The sequence below is a fragment of the Megalops cyprinoides genome, chromosome 5 (genome assembly GCF_013368585.1).
Source record: "Megalops cyprinoides isolate fMegCyp1 chromosome 5, fMegCyp1.pri, whole genome shotgun sequence".
Taxonomy (NCBI): domain Eukaryota; kingdom Metazoa; phylum Chordata; class Actinopteri; order Elopiformes; family Megalopidae; genus Megalops; species Megalops cyprinoides.
Genome location: NC_050587.1, coordinates 36,077,302 through 36,094,569, shown reverse-complemented (window position 1 = coordinate 36,094,569; position 17,268 = coordinate 36,077,302). Strand labels below are relative to the sequence as shown.

At 46.2% G+C, this 17,268-nt stretch overlaps 1 protein-coding gene across 1 annotated transcript in view; it reads left to right on the top strand.

Annotated features, from left to right (window-relative positions):
* The window catches only part of nup214 (nucleoporin 214), a 56,753-nt gene extending 45,798 nt beyond the window's left edge, over positions 1 to 10,955 (top strand). Inside the window, exons 33-37 of the mRNA XM_036529984.1 lie at positions 2,734 to 2,905; positions 6,381 to 6,517; positions 7,590 to 7,620; positions 7,968 to 8,067; positions 10,028 to 10,955. Coding sequence (XP_036385877.1) covers positions 2,734 to 2,905; positions 6,381 to 6,517; positions 7,590 to 7,620; positions 7,968 to 8,028 — 401 coding nt within the window. The 3' untranslated portion in view covers positions 8,029 to 8,067; positions 10,028 to 10,955. The remainder of the gene's footprint in view (positions 1 to 2,733; positions 2,906 to 6,380; positions 6,518 to 7,589; positions 7,621 to 7,967; positions 8,068 to 10,027) is intronic.
* The last annotated feature ends 6,313 nt before the right edge of the window (positions 10,956 to 17,268 follow it).

The following is a 17,268-nucleotide window of genomic DNA, read 5'->3' as shown; positions in this document are numbered from 1 at the left end:
GAGGATTTTGGATGGTACTATGGCTGCGCTGGCCAGAGCTGTATCGGAGAGAGCAGCTCTCTCAGAGTGCTACAGGGTCACAGGGGAACGTGTGGTGATGGATGAATAGAATGCTCTCGCCTTCCGTCTCCCTGTCCCAGGATCCCACATACCCCCCGCCCCCCGCCCCCCAAACGCTGACTGGCAGCTCTAACGAGGAGACGAAGGCCACTGTGCCCCTCAGACGCTAACACACATGCAAACACACACACGCACACAATCTCTCTCACTTTCTCTCTCTCACACACATACACACACTCACACATTTATTCTCTTTCTCTCACGTCCGAATGAGCACACACACAGATATTCTCTGTCACAGAAACACACAGAGCCACACTGTCTTTCGCACACTTATATATACACACACAAATTGTATACTGTGTAGCATAGTGGTTAACGGGCAGGACTTGTAACTGAAAGTTTGCCAGATCAATTCCCCACTGGGGCACTACTGCTGGGCATGGTACTTAACCCACAGTTGCCTCAATGAATATCCAGATGTATAAATGGATAACATTGTAAAAAACTGTAAACGATGTAAGTCGCTTTGGAGTGTCTGCTAAATGCCAATAATGTAATGTAATGTAATACTGGTTAGGAATAGGGCTTCTTACCCCATAAGGCTGTCAGGTCGAACCCCCCATGGGGCACTGCAGCTGTAACTTCGGACAGTGCGTGTAACCTGAAATATCCAGTGGAGTTAAGTGTAAAAATCATAAGATGTGTAAGTTGCTTTAGATAAGCGTGCCTGCTGAGTAACTGTGGAGTGGAGTAATAGACAGGCCGTAGTGTTATCTACTGTCGGTTGGCTACACTTTTACAACATCACATCCTTTTCCTCTCATTTTGGTGGACGCAGCAGTAATGCCTCGTTCTCGATCAAAACCGTCACCTTCGGGTGGCCAAACCCTGCTCCACACTGCTGCTCTCCTTGCTGTCTCACTGGTACATCAGACTGTCGTGTCTTTAAAGGGCATGTGGGGGCATCACATGTGAGGGGCCACTCGATTTGCACGGTGGGGGGGCCATCGGGCCAACGGTTGGGCTAGCAGGCCGCCGCTGGGTTTGGTCCCAGTCTGTAAAAGCGAACATTTTTAACTCATTACAGAGATGCCCATTGCACAGTTTATTAAAAAATGTCAGCATGAAAGAAAGAAAAAAAAATGTCAACATGGAAACCTTAGCATTTCTTGTTAAAGAATTTATCGATTTCATGTCACTGAGTTTGCAGCGTTGCACTGTAATTTAGACATAATTGATTGTGCTACTGCTAGCTTTTTGCACATTCGTTTGTGTGTGTGTCTGTGTGCGCGCACGTGTGTGTGTGCGTGTGAACGTTTCCGCATGCGTGTGTGTGTGTGCGCGTGTGAACGTTTCCGCATGCGTGTATGTGTGCGCATATGAACATTTCCGCGTGTGTGTGCGTGTGAACGTTTCCGCATGTGCGCGCGCGCGCGTGTGTGTGTGTGTGTGTGTGTGCGTGCGCGCGCGGGCGCGCCCATACAGCAGTGATTGCAGAACAGAAGGAGGGGCGGGGTTCTCGTAGCACTCATTGTGAAACCAGTTTTGTTCTGCCATGGAAGCGGTGCGTTGCGTGTTAGCGGTCCCCGCTGGCATCCCCCCTCTGCGGGCCGTCCTCCCACAGACGGCCGGCTGCCATCCTCAAAAGCAGCTCGCTTTCCCCTGGCCCCCGTCCAGGGAGCGTAATCCAATTACATTCGGCCAATCAATTATTCACCGCAGTATTCTGTGGGGCTGGCTGAAATTTCAGAGCCCTGCTCTGTCGTTGTTGCACAACACACACACACACACACACACACACACCCCCATCTCCGGAGTCCACTAGCTCAGTCTACTAATCAATTCACAGCTGCCCAGCTGTGCCTTTAAACCGTCCTCATGGGGTCCAGTTAGCCTGGCTCATGATTGCCAAAGCGGCATTTGGCAGACCGGTCAGAGGGAGGGCCGGAGAGGGTATCAGGAACACTTTGGTGTTTCAGCGCTCGCCAGAAAACCGCGGCAGTGCGCATTGATTGAACCATCTATTATCGGTACGTTATTTTGGGCTAAGTTGTCACGCTGGCTTTCTCAGTTACCATATTAGAGTGATCAGTTGTGTTAAATGTCTTCACAGAGGAGAAGTACTGCCCAAGTGACTCCCAGGGAAATATTTTTTCCCCAAGAGATGTTGTTTCAAGGTTTTTTCTCTCATCAAACTGCCTTTACTTTAGAAAAATTAGTGCCAAAGGAAGTCTGTTATAAAAAAGGAAGTCATGTCTGACATGTCAAAGACATGACATGTCTTTTCATTGGTGTTCCTTTCATCTACTCTGGCAAATATTCTGGTTCATTTATTGTCGCTATTGTGTCAGCTAATCGTTCTGTCTTTTGTAGTATACTTAGCGATGGTTTGCTTGACTGAATTTCGGACACAGTCCATTTGGATGTTTCGATTTCATGCATCTTGGTCCAAGTATCAATGTCATCTTATTGGATGACAGCCTCGAAAAACGGTTAGTTTGTAAACGGTTGATGAGCTGTATGGTGATATAAGTGAACTTGGTTGTTCTTGGATTTCTGAATGTGTGAATGTGTCAGTTTTAGAGCAGTGCCTTCTCTCTGATGTGTGTGTATCTGGTGTGTTCTCTGCCCTAACCAGCTGCTCGGTTGTACCCCTCTTGTTCTGTCCAGGTGGTTTTGGCAGCGCCCCTGTGTTCAGCAGTCCGCCCTCCTTTGGGGGCGGGCCTGCCTTCGGGAGCACGTCAGCGTTTGGGGCCGCCCCATCTTTCAGCAGTCCCATGGGGTCCGGGACAGGCAAGGTCTTCGGGGAGGGAACGGCAGCCGCCAGTGTTGGGGGATTCGGGTAAGTGAGCTGACACCTCTGAAAAGAGTTTGTCTGTTGTGCACGCAAACTACAAAAATCCATAATCTAAATTTCATCTTCAGTTTTAAATGACTTTAGAATCCAATGACTACTGTGCCTCTCAGTGGTCCTCTTAGGGTACAAATCTGTCTGCAGTGCATATTGGTATTTGCTGGAGAGCCATTTTCAAGTGCATATGGGGTCAATCCCATATTTTTTTCATATTCATTTTTGTGTTTGCTCTGACGAATGTTCTGAAGTGATTACGGCTTATCTCAGTCCAAATGTTATCTTCTTTTTTTTCTTAAGGTATATGAAGGTATACTTTTTTATCTTTGTGAAATGATAAAAAAATAGTGAGAACCATGTTAGGAAGTTCTCATCAGGACCTGTGGCAAAAAAGAATCTCATTTTAATATAAATAATCTTATCAAGGGGATTTCTTCTTGGGAGAAAATCTTTTTTTTTTTTTTGCGTGCTCGGGCTGAGATTACGGCTCCCTGACACGGCATTCATTTCCCCTGGTCTGCCGAGGCCCATAGAGACATGCTGCGGACAGCACCGCCATGCTAAAAAACCATACAGCGCTGGAAGCTGCAGATTATGCAGAGATAATCCCAGAGCCGTGCGTTTCCCTGTCGGTAGATTAGATTAAGCTCCCCGTGCCACCCCTCAAACCCCCCCCCCCATGTCCCAGCATCCAGCCTCTATTGAGGAGGGCGGGTTCGTCGATCTGCTCCTGTTGGGTCAGAGTCACAGGTAGGCAGGTAGACCCTGCTGTTACTTCAGCCCCCTGTTGCCCCTCCAGCGCCTCACGGCCCTTGAAGGAGTTTCTTTCCCCGTCTCCTCCTCTAAACTGAGTTGCCGGAGGGCTTAATCCTGCCGGGCTGCCAAGTGGCAGTGGACCAAAAGGGCTTAGCGCTTTTAGTTTGGTTTCGTCTGTTTGTTTGCTGGCCGGCCGGCGTTTGTGGGTTTTGCTTTAATAAATCGTCTCGTTTGCAGTGAAAGTCACCGCGGCCTTTTCTCATCTTTTCAGAGCTACATTTCAGTGCATTCAGTTGAACATTTCCCCTAGGTTTTGTTTTTGTAATAACTGTAAGATGTGCCAGGGGATTTATAATTTATATTATACGTACTTGTAAAGTTGTGATAGAAGAGGGACTTTGGATATTTTTTTAATTTACACTCCTTTGGATTTATTGTGAAGGACATTAATAGGTTTTCTTTGCAAATGATCAGTGGATTACTTTACACTGATCGTTTAAGATTTATATCCAGTTGGAGCATGAAATTAGCTTCCTGTTTCCTCTTAAAACTTCCTGAAAGTGCACCAGAGGGAACCCTAACGGTTTAGTTGGCTGTATCAATTGTACCCCAAGCGAGTTGCAGGTTTATAAGCGACTGCTGTGTCCAATCAAGCACTTTCCCGGGGTTTAATTTCTCGCAGAGCAGCTGCCGGGTGCGTTTTGTCATTGGCCCTTCGGCAGCGGAGCTTCGATTTTGCGGTTTAGCCGCATGTTTGGAAGTAAATCTTGTTTGGGGTGACCAAGCAGTCGCCGGGAAGGGCGGCCGCCAAAAATTGCCTCCTGAATTGGGGTCAGGGGGTCACCAGTGCTTCAGTCTGCCTCCCAGATTAGATCACGGAGCGGGGGCAGACTTTTATGAAGGTAGCCTCTCTGTGTCCGCGGTTGCTCATTCCCAAGAACCAATCCCGGGTTTCCAGCGGCGACCACGGCGGTCAGGTGGGTCCATCTGCACCCACAGTGACATCCTGGGAGGTTCACCCTCACATCAGAGCAGCACACAGCACGATAAGCCCAGCTCGGATTCTTCCTGTTATGCTGAGGGTTATTAATTAGTTCACGGTTCAAGATTCAGTATCATGATTCAAGTAATCAGTGTCATATTAGCTTTTTGCACCGGATTTCCCGTACAGCTATCATTGCATTGTGACTACTGCCCTGCAGTTGAGCCCTGCTGAGACTGACCGCTGATCTAATGAGTTGCGATACACCATTCAGGATGCTGTAGGGGGCCTTTAACACGTCAGAATGTCCGAGAGGAAAAACAGCAGCGTTTGGCTGCCATGCTGTGGAGCAGGCCTCTCTTCAGGCCGCGAGAAGCTCCTGAAATGGCTTAATAAATCCATCTCCACACTGTACCGCGCCTCTGCAGAGTCAGGCTGCACTGGAAAGTGTGTCACTTAGAAAGCGATGCAGACATGGAGGAGGCAGTCACCTCAGGAGAGAGGGGCAGTGTAGCATAGCGGGTAAGGACCAGGACTCGTAACTGAAAGGTTGCCAGTTTGATTCCCTGCTGGGGCACTGCTGCTGTACCCTTGGGCAAGGTACTTAATCCAGAATTGCCTCAGTAGATATCCAGCTGAAAGTAACATAGTAAAAATAAATAAATAAACTGATGTAAGTTGCTGTGGATAATAGTGTCTGCTAAATGCCAATCATGTAATATGTACCGTATCAAAATGTGGTGCATGAATGTGTTTAAACATAACACACATGGACAACCTAACTTTTTTAGACAGTAAGAGCACCCATATAGCTTGGAACACTAACCTTCAAAAAACTTTGAGACGCACAAGAGGGAGAAAGCTGCAATCAAAAAGTGTCTATTTTGCTCTGTGTTTGTGTTGTCCTTCTGTCTCTGGTCTTTCAGCATGAGCACAAACCGATGTTTATTTCACCTCTTAGGCTTTCATGAGAGCGACTCAAAGGAGACCAAAATACTTCCTCTTTGAGTGCAGGCCTGTCTTCCTCTTTATTCTAGTCACCATATTTTGGCTTCAAATAACATGACAGTCTTCTCGAGAGACGGCTTTGAATCTATTACTGACCTGTAAAAGACGGCCGAGAATGCGGCAGGCTGTGTCCTTTGCAGGGGGAGGAATTTCCCAAAGCAAAACCGTCACTTTCCAAAATCCAGGGTTTTTTTTTTTTTCCCAGGAGCCCCTCCTAATGCACACATGCACACAATTTATTACTTTTAATAAAGTGAGATTTTTAAATGCACTGTGCGCTCTGAGATTTATGCTGTCCCTTTGTCGCCATTCATATCGCTACTTTTGCTGCTTAGTGTTAACAGTAATTACCATTATGGTAATAAATGCTTTATCTGTCTAGCATTTATTTTATTTCGCAGTTCTTTTATTGCTTACTAAGTATATTTTGTGAACAAATTTATCTTCTGTGCCGAATTCACATTTTGCAATGTTTTATTTTATTAGCGTTGAGTAATTGTGATATTTTTTTCTTTTTTCTGGAAATGTTTTTTAAAAAGTCTTGTTGATATCTCTCGTTATGTTGAATTACACTGGCAATAAGAAATCTGGACAGGCTCCATTCAGTGAGTCAGCTGCTTAGTGTCACTACTCTGTTCTTTCCAGAGACTGCCTTTTCAGATCGAGTTTGTTGTATGTTCCCAGTCTTCTGATTGGTTGCTGTTTTATGTGACCCCACAGCTTTGCCTCGGCTTCTAACACCCCGACCTTTGGGAGCCTAGCCAATCAGAGTGCGCCGTCCTTCGGGGGCCTGGCCCAGCAGGGCTCTGGGTTCAGCGGGCAGAGCGGCGGATTCTCCGGGTTCGGATCCTCGGGAGGTGAGCCACCTGGAGGCCTTTCTGCTTGTCTTCACCACGGCGCACTCATCTCATGCACACCTTAAGGCTGAATAAATTTTCCCCTCAGATGGGTTCACCCGTGGTGAACTGTTGTAAAGACATTTGCCATTTAGATTGGAGGAAAAAACGCTTCAAACCAAGCTAAGACTGGGCATCGCTCCATGTATTCGGAAATGTACTCCTGTTCACTGTAGCAGAGGTGATATATGGAGATAGGGCGAGGACTGGCTACAGACTCAAACAAAGGCAGTGCAGACATCCACTGGAGTACCTGGCCTCCACTAGGAGTGATTTTTTTTATTCTCTTTGCATTGCTCCATTTGTAAGTGAGTAAACACTAAGAGCAGTCCAGCACCCCCCAGTCTCTCTCAGCTGCCTCACCGGTGCTGAGGCGCATCGGTGGCGATGCAGCGGTTGCCGTGGGGATGGCGGAATCCCACCAGCCGGCTCCTTATTAACCCACATTCTGCAGTGGCCCGATGCCGCTGGCGAGCTCCGGACTCCCGGAATAACGCTCCCTGTCCCACTTTCAGAGACCTGGAGAGAGGAAAACCTCTGCTTCTCTCTCTGTCTCTGTCTCTCTCTCTCACTTCCTCTGTCTCTCCCTCCATTTCTCTCTCTCTGTCTCTGTCTCTCTCCACCCCCCCCCCCCCCCCCCCCCTGTCACCCCCCCACTCATTTTTATCCTCAGTCTATGTCCTGGGGTGATGTTTCCACAAATGTCACCCATTGTTATGTCATATTCAAACTAGAATAGATTCCGTTTCTTAATGTCATTTTGTTGTTTTTTTTTGTAATTAATGAACTACAGTAGGTAATTGAAATCGCTGGGTTGAGAAATGTGCTGAAGTAGCATTTGCAGTGGGAGAAATGAAACAGAAGCATGTTCCACCTCCTACGCCTTGGCCAGTGTGTGTGTTTCTGATGTAGTACAAACCCAATTGCTTGGAAGAAGGAAACTGACATCCCCTGTGATGTGTCTGATCAAAGCCCTGAACAGTCTTATGAAACGGTATTATATATTAAATAATGTTTATTTGTTTTCTTCCAGCTTTCTCCGGCGGCTTTGGATCCTCAAATCAGTAAGTATTGATTTTGTGTTTGTATCTGTTTGAGGCGGTGTATTGTAGAGATATACTCCACTTAAGCTTCAGAAACAAGCTGGCAACCCCAGCTCCCACCCCTGCCAGTTCCTGAACGCTGTGGCCGTAAGAATGCACCAAGCGAGGGGTCACAGTCAGAGTGACCCACATCAGTCCCCAGCTAATGCATTTGCTGCATCCCAGCTGCCCAGTTTCCCAGGGTGCACTGCTCTGCCTTCAGTTCCTGCTGCGTTCTCCCAGACACTCAGGAGTCTGGCCAAGATGTGCTCTCTTGCTCTGTGATAGCCCCTGCTTATCGCTTCACTCACCTCCTCCAACCCCTGCAGACAAAGCACAGCCCCCGCTGTCTGGATGATGGACAGCAGGGTCCACCATCCCAACTCTTAAGCTTCAGCCAATCACCTGTCAGCAGGAACACCTCTCTTCGTGAGTCCCTCCCCTTCCAGAATTGACATGATATAGGGCTGTTCAGATAAGCCTAACATGTACATGATTGGACCATTAATAAAGGTTTTGAGTTGAGATTATTCTGTACTGCAGACCAATTAAAAAAAACACTTTGTAGTATGTAGAATACCAGGCAAGTATGCTCTTGCAGGGGAGACAGAGTGGGACAGAGACAGAATTTGTTTTCAGTGAAATATTTCAGTATACAGTATTTTAGCTGCTAAGCCATTTAATGTATCCTCTGACTTGTTGCTGATACATTGAGAAAAACCTTTGACTTAAAAGTTGCAGCATGTTAAAACAATGTTTAAATGAGTATCTGTTGTCTGTTTTAATAGCATTTGGTTCTCTGAGACTTAAATATTTAAACATTCAAAACCTCAGCGATCAAAATATGCCATCCCTATAAGTCATTGTTAAAATTCATCTGATGAATTCATAAAGCTAATGTATTTGTGTTTGGACATAGAAACCTGTATACCAGGTAACACCACACCACTTTCATTCTTGAAGTGAGCATATTTTAAAAGGCCATGTTTTCCTGTATAAGAGACTGAGATACAATGGGCTTAAACCTAAAATGTCCTTCTAGAACACCAAGCATCAGTCTCTGTGGTATTGTGTTCAATATCTGTAAATATGCATAAGCTCTCGTAAAATTCCTATGAGACTGTGTTCAATACAGGGCCAGATTCAGGTGATTCAAGTGCCTGAAGGCCAGGATGTTTTTTTTGTCGGTTGGCTAATAACCTGTTTGCACCACAGAGCATCCATCTGACTGTCGAGAACTATGTTCAGTCTGAGACACTGCACATGTAAACATTTGAGTGAGTGTGCAGTGTTGCTCCATAAGCCAGCATCTCCCACAACTGTTTTCCTGAGAGAATTATTGAAAATTTGACCTAATGAAAAAAAGAGAGAAGTAAGAAAAAGCCCCATTTTCTCAAAAAAACAGCTCCCCCAGGTTTAGATAATCAACCAAGACAGTATCTACTGATGTATGAACATGTATTCTGTCTAATCCCTCTGATATGTTCTGTGCATTTTAATATTTTGGCCCCAGGTTAAATCCTGGTAACCTACAGATCCCTTTTTTGGCTGTGGTTTTGTTGTTTTTATTGAAGCTGCGTCTGAGCCGATTTCCTTCCTAGCTTATCCCCAAATTCTCTTTCGTAACTCAGCTTAGCATACAAATACACTCCCTTGACAGAACACCAGTCGATCACTGGTCAAGTCAGTCACGGTGTAGTTACCTTGTCGGCTCACGCACGTCTGGAATCACAGATGACGTGCTTTTTGCATTCAAAAGAAAGCCTCATTGAAGCAACAAATAAAACGAGGGGGGAAAAACAAACTGTAATATTAACCAGAGTAACAATGTGGTTAGAAACGAAAGCGTTTCTGTCCCCAGTTCTGTAATCTAGGGCTCAGGAGAAGCAACAGAGATCTGATACTGGGATATAAAGCAGCTGATCTGGGAGCAGCCCTCACAGAGCCCCTGCAGACAGTTGATCAGGCTGCTCTACGTCACCCTGATTCCAGATCAGATGCACTCTGTTGAGGCATTTAGGAAGGGTGCAGACGCCCTTCCACCCCCCTTGTCTTTTCCCTGGGATCTGCTCTGTTATCACCTATATTGCTCCGCCCCCTCCATGTCTTTTCCTGCCGTTTGCAGTGCAGTTGCACCCGAGGCTTTTGAGTCATGTTCCAGCATGGCTGCCCTCATTGATCATTAATGGACTTGAGCGGTTACCATTTCTTCAACGGGGGTTTTTCCCAGCCTCGGTCAGCCCTGATCCCGTGGTCTGTGAACAAGACCAGTTTCAGTCAAAGGGAGTTAGAGAGGAAAGAAACATGAAAAAAGGTGCTGCAGGAGCCCCATTCAGTAACGTTTTTCTTTTGTGGTGTGTTTCTTGTTTTTTTTTTTTTTGTTTTCCAGATCTTCTCAAACATTCGCCAGTTGGAGAAGCTAGTTACTGTAGACCCTGTCAAGAACACCTCAGTGATTCCCACTCTGCAATCAAGCTGTTTGTGTAGAAGACACTAGCATGTTGGGCGGGGGGAGGGGAGGGGGGGGGTCCACGGCTAGTGTCTGTTCACCGTCCTGCAGGTCATCTACATTAAACAACAACCCAACTGTGCCCACAAAGGAGAAACAAAATTTACAGAAACCAGACAACATTTGGTATAAGGGGATGCACATGACACCAGATTGGAAGGGTGAACAATATTTTGGTTTTGTTTTGTTTTGTTTTATTTATTGAATATAGGCCCTTAATAGGCCCTTTAGAAGTGCTAAATACCAATAGTTTCAGAAGGTACAAAAAAAAAAAAATAAAGACACCACAGGGTAGTAATCTGTGTTTCAGTTAATTTGCACTTTCTGCTGAATGTGCATGCGCAGAAGCATTGCTCCATGCCGCGCAGTCCAGCTGCACCTCCAGCTCTGTTCAGCTGATGATCTCTCTGGCTGAGTGTGGAGCCCCTTTATCCAAAGATACAGCGAGTGTCTACTGTGTGTTCGCCTTTATCGTTTCTCAAACTGCGCGCGGGGATTGAGGGGAAAATGCAACTCTCATCAGGTTTCCTCCTTTTATCACTACAGCAGAGACTGAGTGGGGCAAGGTGGGGTAATGAAATGCTATTTGTCGTTGGATAAAAATAAATCCATATGCTACAGACGAGAATACAAATCAGATATTGACATGTTTTTTAAAAATCCTTTTTGATTGCATATGATGAACTGGAGTGTGACAAGACTTCCTGATGTGAGGGGGGGAAAAGAGTATTTTGCTTTTGTAATGTCTTATGCCAGAACCCCGTTTCTTTGGCACTGTATATTTTATAGATGGAAAATGTGAAATAAACTCAGCAATTTTCAATCCGTTTCTTTAATGCAGTCTCTTTTTTGCAAAGTACAAGGACTTACGCTGTGCATTAATTGCTTCTCTCTATATTGTTTTAATTAAGAGCGCCTCCGGCAAGATTTGCTCTACCAGTGTCTGAGCTTATTAAACAGAAGAAATTTATTATGATTGCTTTTATAAAGTCTGAAGAAAGGGGAAGGCTTTTTTTTTTTTTACTTAGCTGGGGATCACAGGAGGACACTAGTGAAGGTCATGAATCTTAAAAGAAGGAAGAACATTAAAGCAGGATTACAAAGTAAAGACCTCACACCAGCAAAGGGTTCCTTAGAAAGGAGCAAGTGTGTTTATTAAGCATGATTACAAATGTCTGTAGTGCTGATTATTTTCTGTTGGTTAGAAGACTGAAGGTGGGCAGGAAAGGGGCTCTTAACATTGACAAGTGTCCTCTGCTAATGAGGGAGGAATGTGACTGGACAATCAGCTGCTGGTGTCGGGTTACGCTCCCACCCTTTTGTGCACGCTCTTGAAATTCATTAGGGCTTATAAATAGACGTTTTCTAAGAGGGGGCTCTCGAAGGTAGGCGTCCGGGCTTTGTGGGGCCGTGCCCCGTCCAGGGACGGGGGAATGTCACCGTCGCCCTCTGTCTCTTGTCTCGGGAAGCTGGGGAATTCGCTGGGCGCACGCCCACAGACGGGGTTCCGGAATGTTGGGGTCACGTCAGCGTGACCTTGGTCCTCAGCAGTGACATTCTTTGCCACACCGGGCTGTGAAGCGTCCAGGGAGGCTGCGTTTGCCGATGGTTCTGATCAGGCTGCTGTTCTTGGGTGGGGAAGATGTTGGCGACAAGAATAGATTTGTCATTATTGAGACCTGTATCGATGAGTGATACAGGTGGGTTAAGGAAACCTCCAGTGGAGTAATTACCACCTTATCAGGTCCTATTCCAAGCCCTTCAGTAGGACGAGACTGTTGGATTTTTCACATATATTTGACAGGCTTTGATAAATAGCAGATACATGAATCAATTCACCTTGAACGCTTAGCCAGTGAGAGTCGCAGTGTTAACTCTGAGACAATAGATATATTCTTGGAAACGGGAAGGAATGTAAGATATTTCTCTATGAAAAGGAACGCTGGCTGATTTTGAAGTTGAGGAAGCTTTGGGGCGGACAGCCATTTTGTCATACGTGTCTGAAGACGAATCCATGCGTAAATACCATCTGAAGATTCTCTTTTGTTTCTAAAGGGTACCCCTTAGGAGAGTCAGCTGAGGGACCTCCCTGATTGGCTCTGAGGACAATAGAGTCGTCCCACCCCCTGTGAATGTGACCTTCGTGACTCCTTGCGCCTCGCCCCCCCCCCTTTCGCGTCCTCTCTTTTCCCTCGCTTTCTCGGTCGCCTCCCTCTCTCACCTCTGTCACACTGCGGCCACCCGAGCGATGGTGCACGCCCGGGGGGGGACAGCTGTGGGTGTGGAATCCGCACAGAAATAGCCCCATGCGGGGACTCTGTGATGCAGGATTGCTGGCATTGGTCACAGTCTTAACTTCACCTTCTCCGTTTGGCAGCCACGGGAACAGATAGCCAACTCTGAGCCGATTTTTCCCTGGACGAGCGGCCTACGAGGCAGACCGGTTATGGGTTATAAGTGGCAAAAGAGCTCTAATTTGGACTGCGAGTAGTTTTTGTAGCCAGCGCTCTGTCCCTGTTCTGGGATCAGTGTATGTTGGGCCTGACTGTATTATTTCTGGCTCTTTCATTCCATTCCAGGGCCGCGTGTTGAACTCGGCGAGCTTGTAAAGCCTTTTAACTGATGTACAGCCACAAGGGCAGTGGAGGCAGTATAGAGGATGGGTAAACAATAACTGCAATAGATCCGTCGCTATAGATCTGAGAGATCTGGTGAGATCTGGTGTTGTGAACGCAGCACACAGGGCTTCAGATTCCGACCTGGACTGTAATCACCAGCGTGCGTTTGCCCATGGCTTGCCTCATTACGTAACGAGACGCAGGGAGAGCGCACAGCGGGGGAAATCGGGGAAAAAAAAAAAATAACTCTCACTGCATACAAATCCGTTCCCCCCTCGCCGTCCAATGAATGATGATCTTTGTCTCCGCTGCAAGGGGAACGAGGGAAGCTCGTGCGCTTCGATTTGCATAATTCTGAAAGGAAGGAAACTGACAGGAAACGGCAGCACGTGTGCGTTCTGCACATGTGCCGTCTGGCTTCCGGGTGGCGTGTCCTGAAGCCGTCAGGTCACGAGTCAGTTGCTTTTGCAGAGCGTGGGGGTGATGAGTCCTTATAAGCCGGGGGTGCTTTGGTTGTGGGAGGAGGGGAAGGCTCATGTGATCGATCATGCAGACTCTGAAAGGTTATCAGAGCCTCTTCCTCAGCATCAGAGGAGGCTGGGAAACTGTGAGCCAGAACATGGTGGGAAGATGTTTTTGTGAATCGCATTGTATATCATTTGCGTTAACCGTGTCCTCAGTAAAACTGTCTGTCAGAAACACCCTTGTGTGCTTAAATGTACACGCATGACTCATGAGTGACTAGCATGTGAATGTCTGTGGGTGTGATTGTGTGATTGTGACCTTGTGGGCATTAGCGTGGATGCCCTCCAGCAAACCTCCCCATCTCAATCCTCCCAATCCCCCAAAAGCTGCCCCATTGCTGCCATGTTAAGGCTTTGTGGAAGGTGATCCTGTGACTTTTATGTGGCTAGAGGTTTTGGTTACATTACTGTGAATGTGTGTGTGTGTGTGTGTGTGTGTGTGTGAGTGTATTCCTGTGTGTGTGTGTGTGAGAGTGAGTGTGTGTGTGTGTGTGAGTGTATTCCTGTGTGTGTGTGTGTGAGAGTGAGTGTGTGTGTGTGTGTGAGTGTATTCCTGTGTGTGTGTGTGTGTGTGTGTGTGTGTGTGTGAGTATATTCCTGTGTGTGAGAGTGTGTGTGTGTGTGAGTGTATTCCTGTGTGTGTGTGTGTGTGTGAGAGTGTGTGTGTGTGTGTGTGTGTGTGAGTGTATTCCTGTGTGTGTGTATTCCAGTGTGTGTGTTTCTGTCTGTGTATTCCTGTGTCTGTGTATCTCTGTGTAGGTATGTTCCTGTATGCGAGTGTCTGTGTGTGAATGTGTGTGTCTGTGTATGTATCCCAGTGTGTGTGTGTGTGTCTCTGTTTGTGTATTCCTGTGTGTGTATATCTCTGTGTAGGTGTGTTCCTGTGTGTGTCTGTCTGTGTGCCTGTGTGTTCCTGTGTGTGTGTGAGAGTGAGTGACTGTGTTGGCTGGGCGCCCAGCCTGCATAGACTCTTTGATTGGACAGCCGGGGAGCGGCTGCAGTAAGAGCAGTCTGGGAGCCCTTGGGGGCTTTTACAGTAATTACACGCAAACATGTTGTATCTGAATGCGGCTCCGGAGGATTGGACGGCGCTAATGAATTCATCTGCGCGTCACTGATCCCTTGTGTCAGGTGATGCCCACATTACCGTCACCGAATGAACTGAGTTAGCATCTGCTGACAGACTGCTGCATCTCCCCCTCCCCGCATTTAATGCCAACCTCTTGTATTCTCTGCTTTCCCCTTATTAATGTATGGGTGACCTCAGTACAGACAGAGTTGCAGCACTACAAATTCAATGAATAGTAATTTGTTTCCCGAGCTCAGGTCCTGACCTATGGATTCTTGGATTCAATCAGGGTTTGTTTTTTTTTTTTGTTTGTTTTTTTTTAAATATAAAGTCTGAAGCTGTGATTTTGTGAGTTGAGGCTTGTTTATGTCCTGGGAGACTCCTCTCTCTGCTAAATTTTCTCCTTGCTCATTTTCTTTCTGACATCGGTGTCCTACCATTTAGCTCCAGTTTGTTGTGTTTATTAGGGTTTTTATTTGGATATTATTGATACAGCGTTGAGTGTTGAGTGTTGATGTGGCTCCTTGGCACATCACTTTTGGGATGAATGTTCTGTAGTGAAAGCAGTAACGGTTTGAAGCTCTAATTTGATCTGAGGATACTGGATTCTCAGTTCATGTTGATCTGGCCTTTTATCATGTCTGTGGCATCGACGGCCTTTAGTTTGTGGTGGTGTCATGTTGGAATCCTTGTTAACTGCTGCAGAAAGCTTACGTGCTCACTCTGAGAATATCTTGCCACTCTGTGTTGCAGTTCAGATATAAACTGAGCCCAAGCATAGACTCAGTTGTCAGTGTGACAAAAAAAAAGAAAAAAAAATCGGGTTAAATTAAGGAGATCAGCCATAACAGTTCATAAATGTCCATGAAGTAAGTTTCATGTAACATTCAGAGAATGTCCTGGTAAACCTGTCCTTTCTTGACTCCTTTCACCAACTTTTGGGGACATCCTTTTACATCAGAAAACCTTGTCCTGAGTGGAGGTGAAGACATGAATCTCCGAGGAACGCTGAAGCTGCAGAAAATACATGTATTTGTTTCCCCCCCTTCCTTACCATATTCATCTGGGAGGCTAATGTATGCTGCCTTTCATTACAGCTGAATGATTTTAATTAGGTTGCAGGAAAATTTAGGCCTAATGCTAACCATCTCCTTGATATATCCTCTGTTGGAGCTCTTAGGTCTTCAGCCAGCTCTGGGTTATGGAGCTGCACTTGATCCTGGTCACCTGGGCAGGTATGCATGGATTATCTGAGAACAGCAGTCTCCAACACCCGTTACACCTTAAAAGCTGGAGTTTGGAATAGACAAGAATATAACACTTTACTGTTCTCAAGGGGAGAAATTTGTCCTCTCGTGACATTCTCCAAATATGGGATGATGATGATAAATGATGCTACCTTGCATATCTGTGGGTTCAGTGGTTCTTGTTTTCACAGGTCTAATAAACCAGTATGTAGTTATGTCTTGGTCGTTATTGGGTATACACTATTAAAATATAAGGGCAGCAGTGTACCATAGTGTTAAGGAGCAGGGCTTGTAACCGAAAGGTTGCTGGTTCAATTCTGTTGTTGTGTCCTTGGGCAAGGTACTTAAACCCGCAGTCACCTCAGTAAATATCCAGCCGGATAAAATTATAACCTATGTAAGTCACTCTGGATAAGAGAACATTTGCTAAATGACAGTAATGTAATGTAAAATGTGTTGCCGGTACAAGGTGAGAAGTCTGAGAACAAGTGATGCGGTAAAATAGCTTCATTGTCAGTAGCTTCAGTAGCAGAAAAGCTCCCGTAACAGCACTGAGGGAATATTCATGGACGTCAGAATGTTGTGACCAAGGAGTGGATGCAGACGAGCGAGTATACAATCGCTGAGGTGGCAGATGTCATTCATACTTTGAGTGCTTGGGACACGGCAGCTTTGGGTGATTTCGGGGGTGAGGAAGGAGAGGGATTTGAGGTGCGTGGATGGACTTGGAGTGTGGCATTTGAGAAGGAAGAGAGATTTGACACCCTCAGACTGATTGGGGGGGCGTGGTGGTGCATGGTTCGAAAGTGGGAACTGAGAGCCAGAGTGAGCAGGGTTGCGGTTGGCTGGCGATGGGAGAGGCCCGAAACCATCAGACAAGCGAGGATGAGGAAGCCGATAGAGGCAAGTGGTGCTACAGCTGCCGGGAACACATGCCTGTCTTTCTGCGCTGCCAGCTCTCAGGCTAAAGAGCCACTCCGTGGGTATTTGAACACAGCTGGCTGTCCTGCTGCTGTTTTCAGCAAACCCAGTGTCTTTCCTTTTTTTGGGGGGGGGGGGGGGTGTGGGAAGTGAGATGGAAATTGTACTATCACAGCATCAAGAAAAGACCCGGCACATCCTTAAATGACACCTCGGTTTGTTCTCCAGAAATGATTTGATACCTGATAATCAAATAACGTCTGTCTGATTTAATCAAGAAACCGATTTTAAGCTCTCAACAAAAAAACAATACATGTTTGGAAATGAAATTCAGTGTCTTGTCCCAGATGCACACCCGGGTGCAATGCTGATTGTTAAAATGTCTGGCGTTTCAAACCCAAATTTCCCTGGGTTTTTTCAGAGAGAAAGGCTTGGTTCACTTTAAAGCAGCCCATTCATTGAGCTACAGTTGAGCTGTATCATTGCTGACTCATAAGTAATAATGCCTGCATTTTTCCCCAAGCGAAAATGCTCAGAACTTTGAAGTCTTTGACAGTGATGGAAGTTGCGTAACATTATTTTTAGCCATTTCTAATGTCCTTGGCATTGGCTCTCAAAAGCAATACCATTGTGAAGGTTTGAGGCCACACCAAAAGTTTCCTTTTTTTCTGGTGTCAGGCATGTTCCTAGTTCTCCCAAGAATCCATCATCTAATTTTTGTTTCTGTGCTTTTCCAGACATA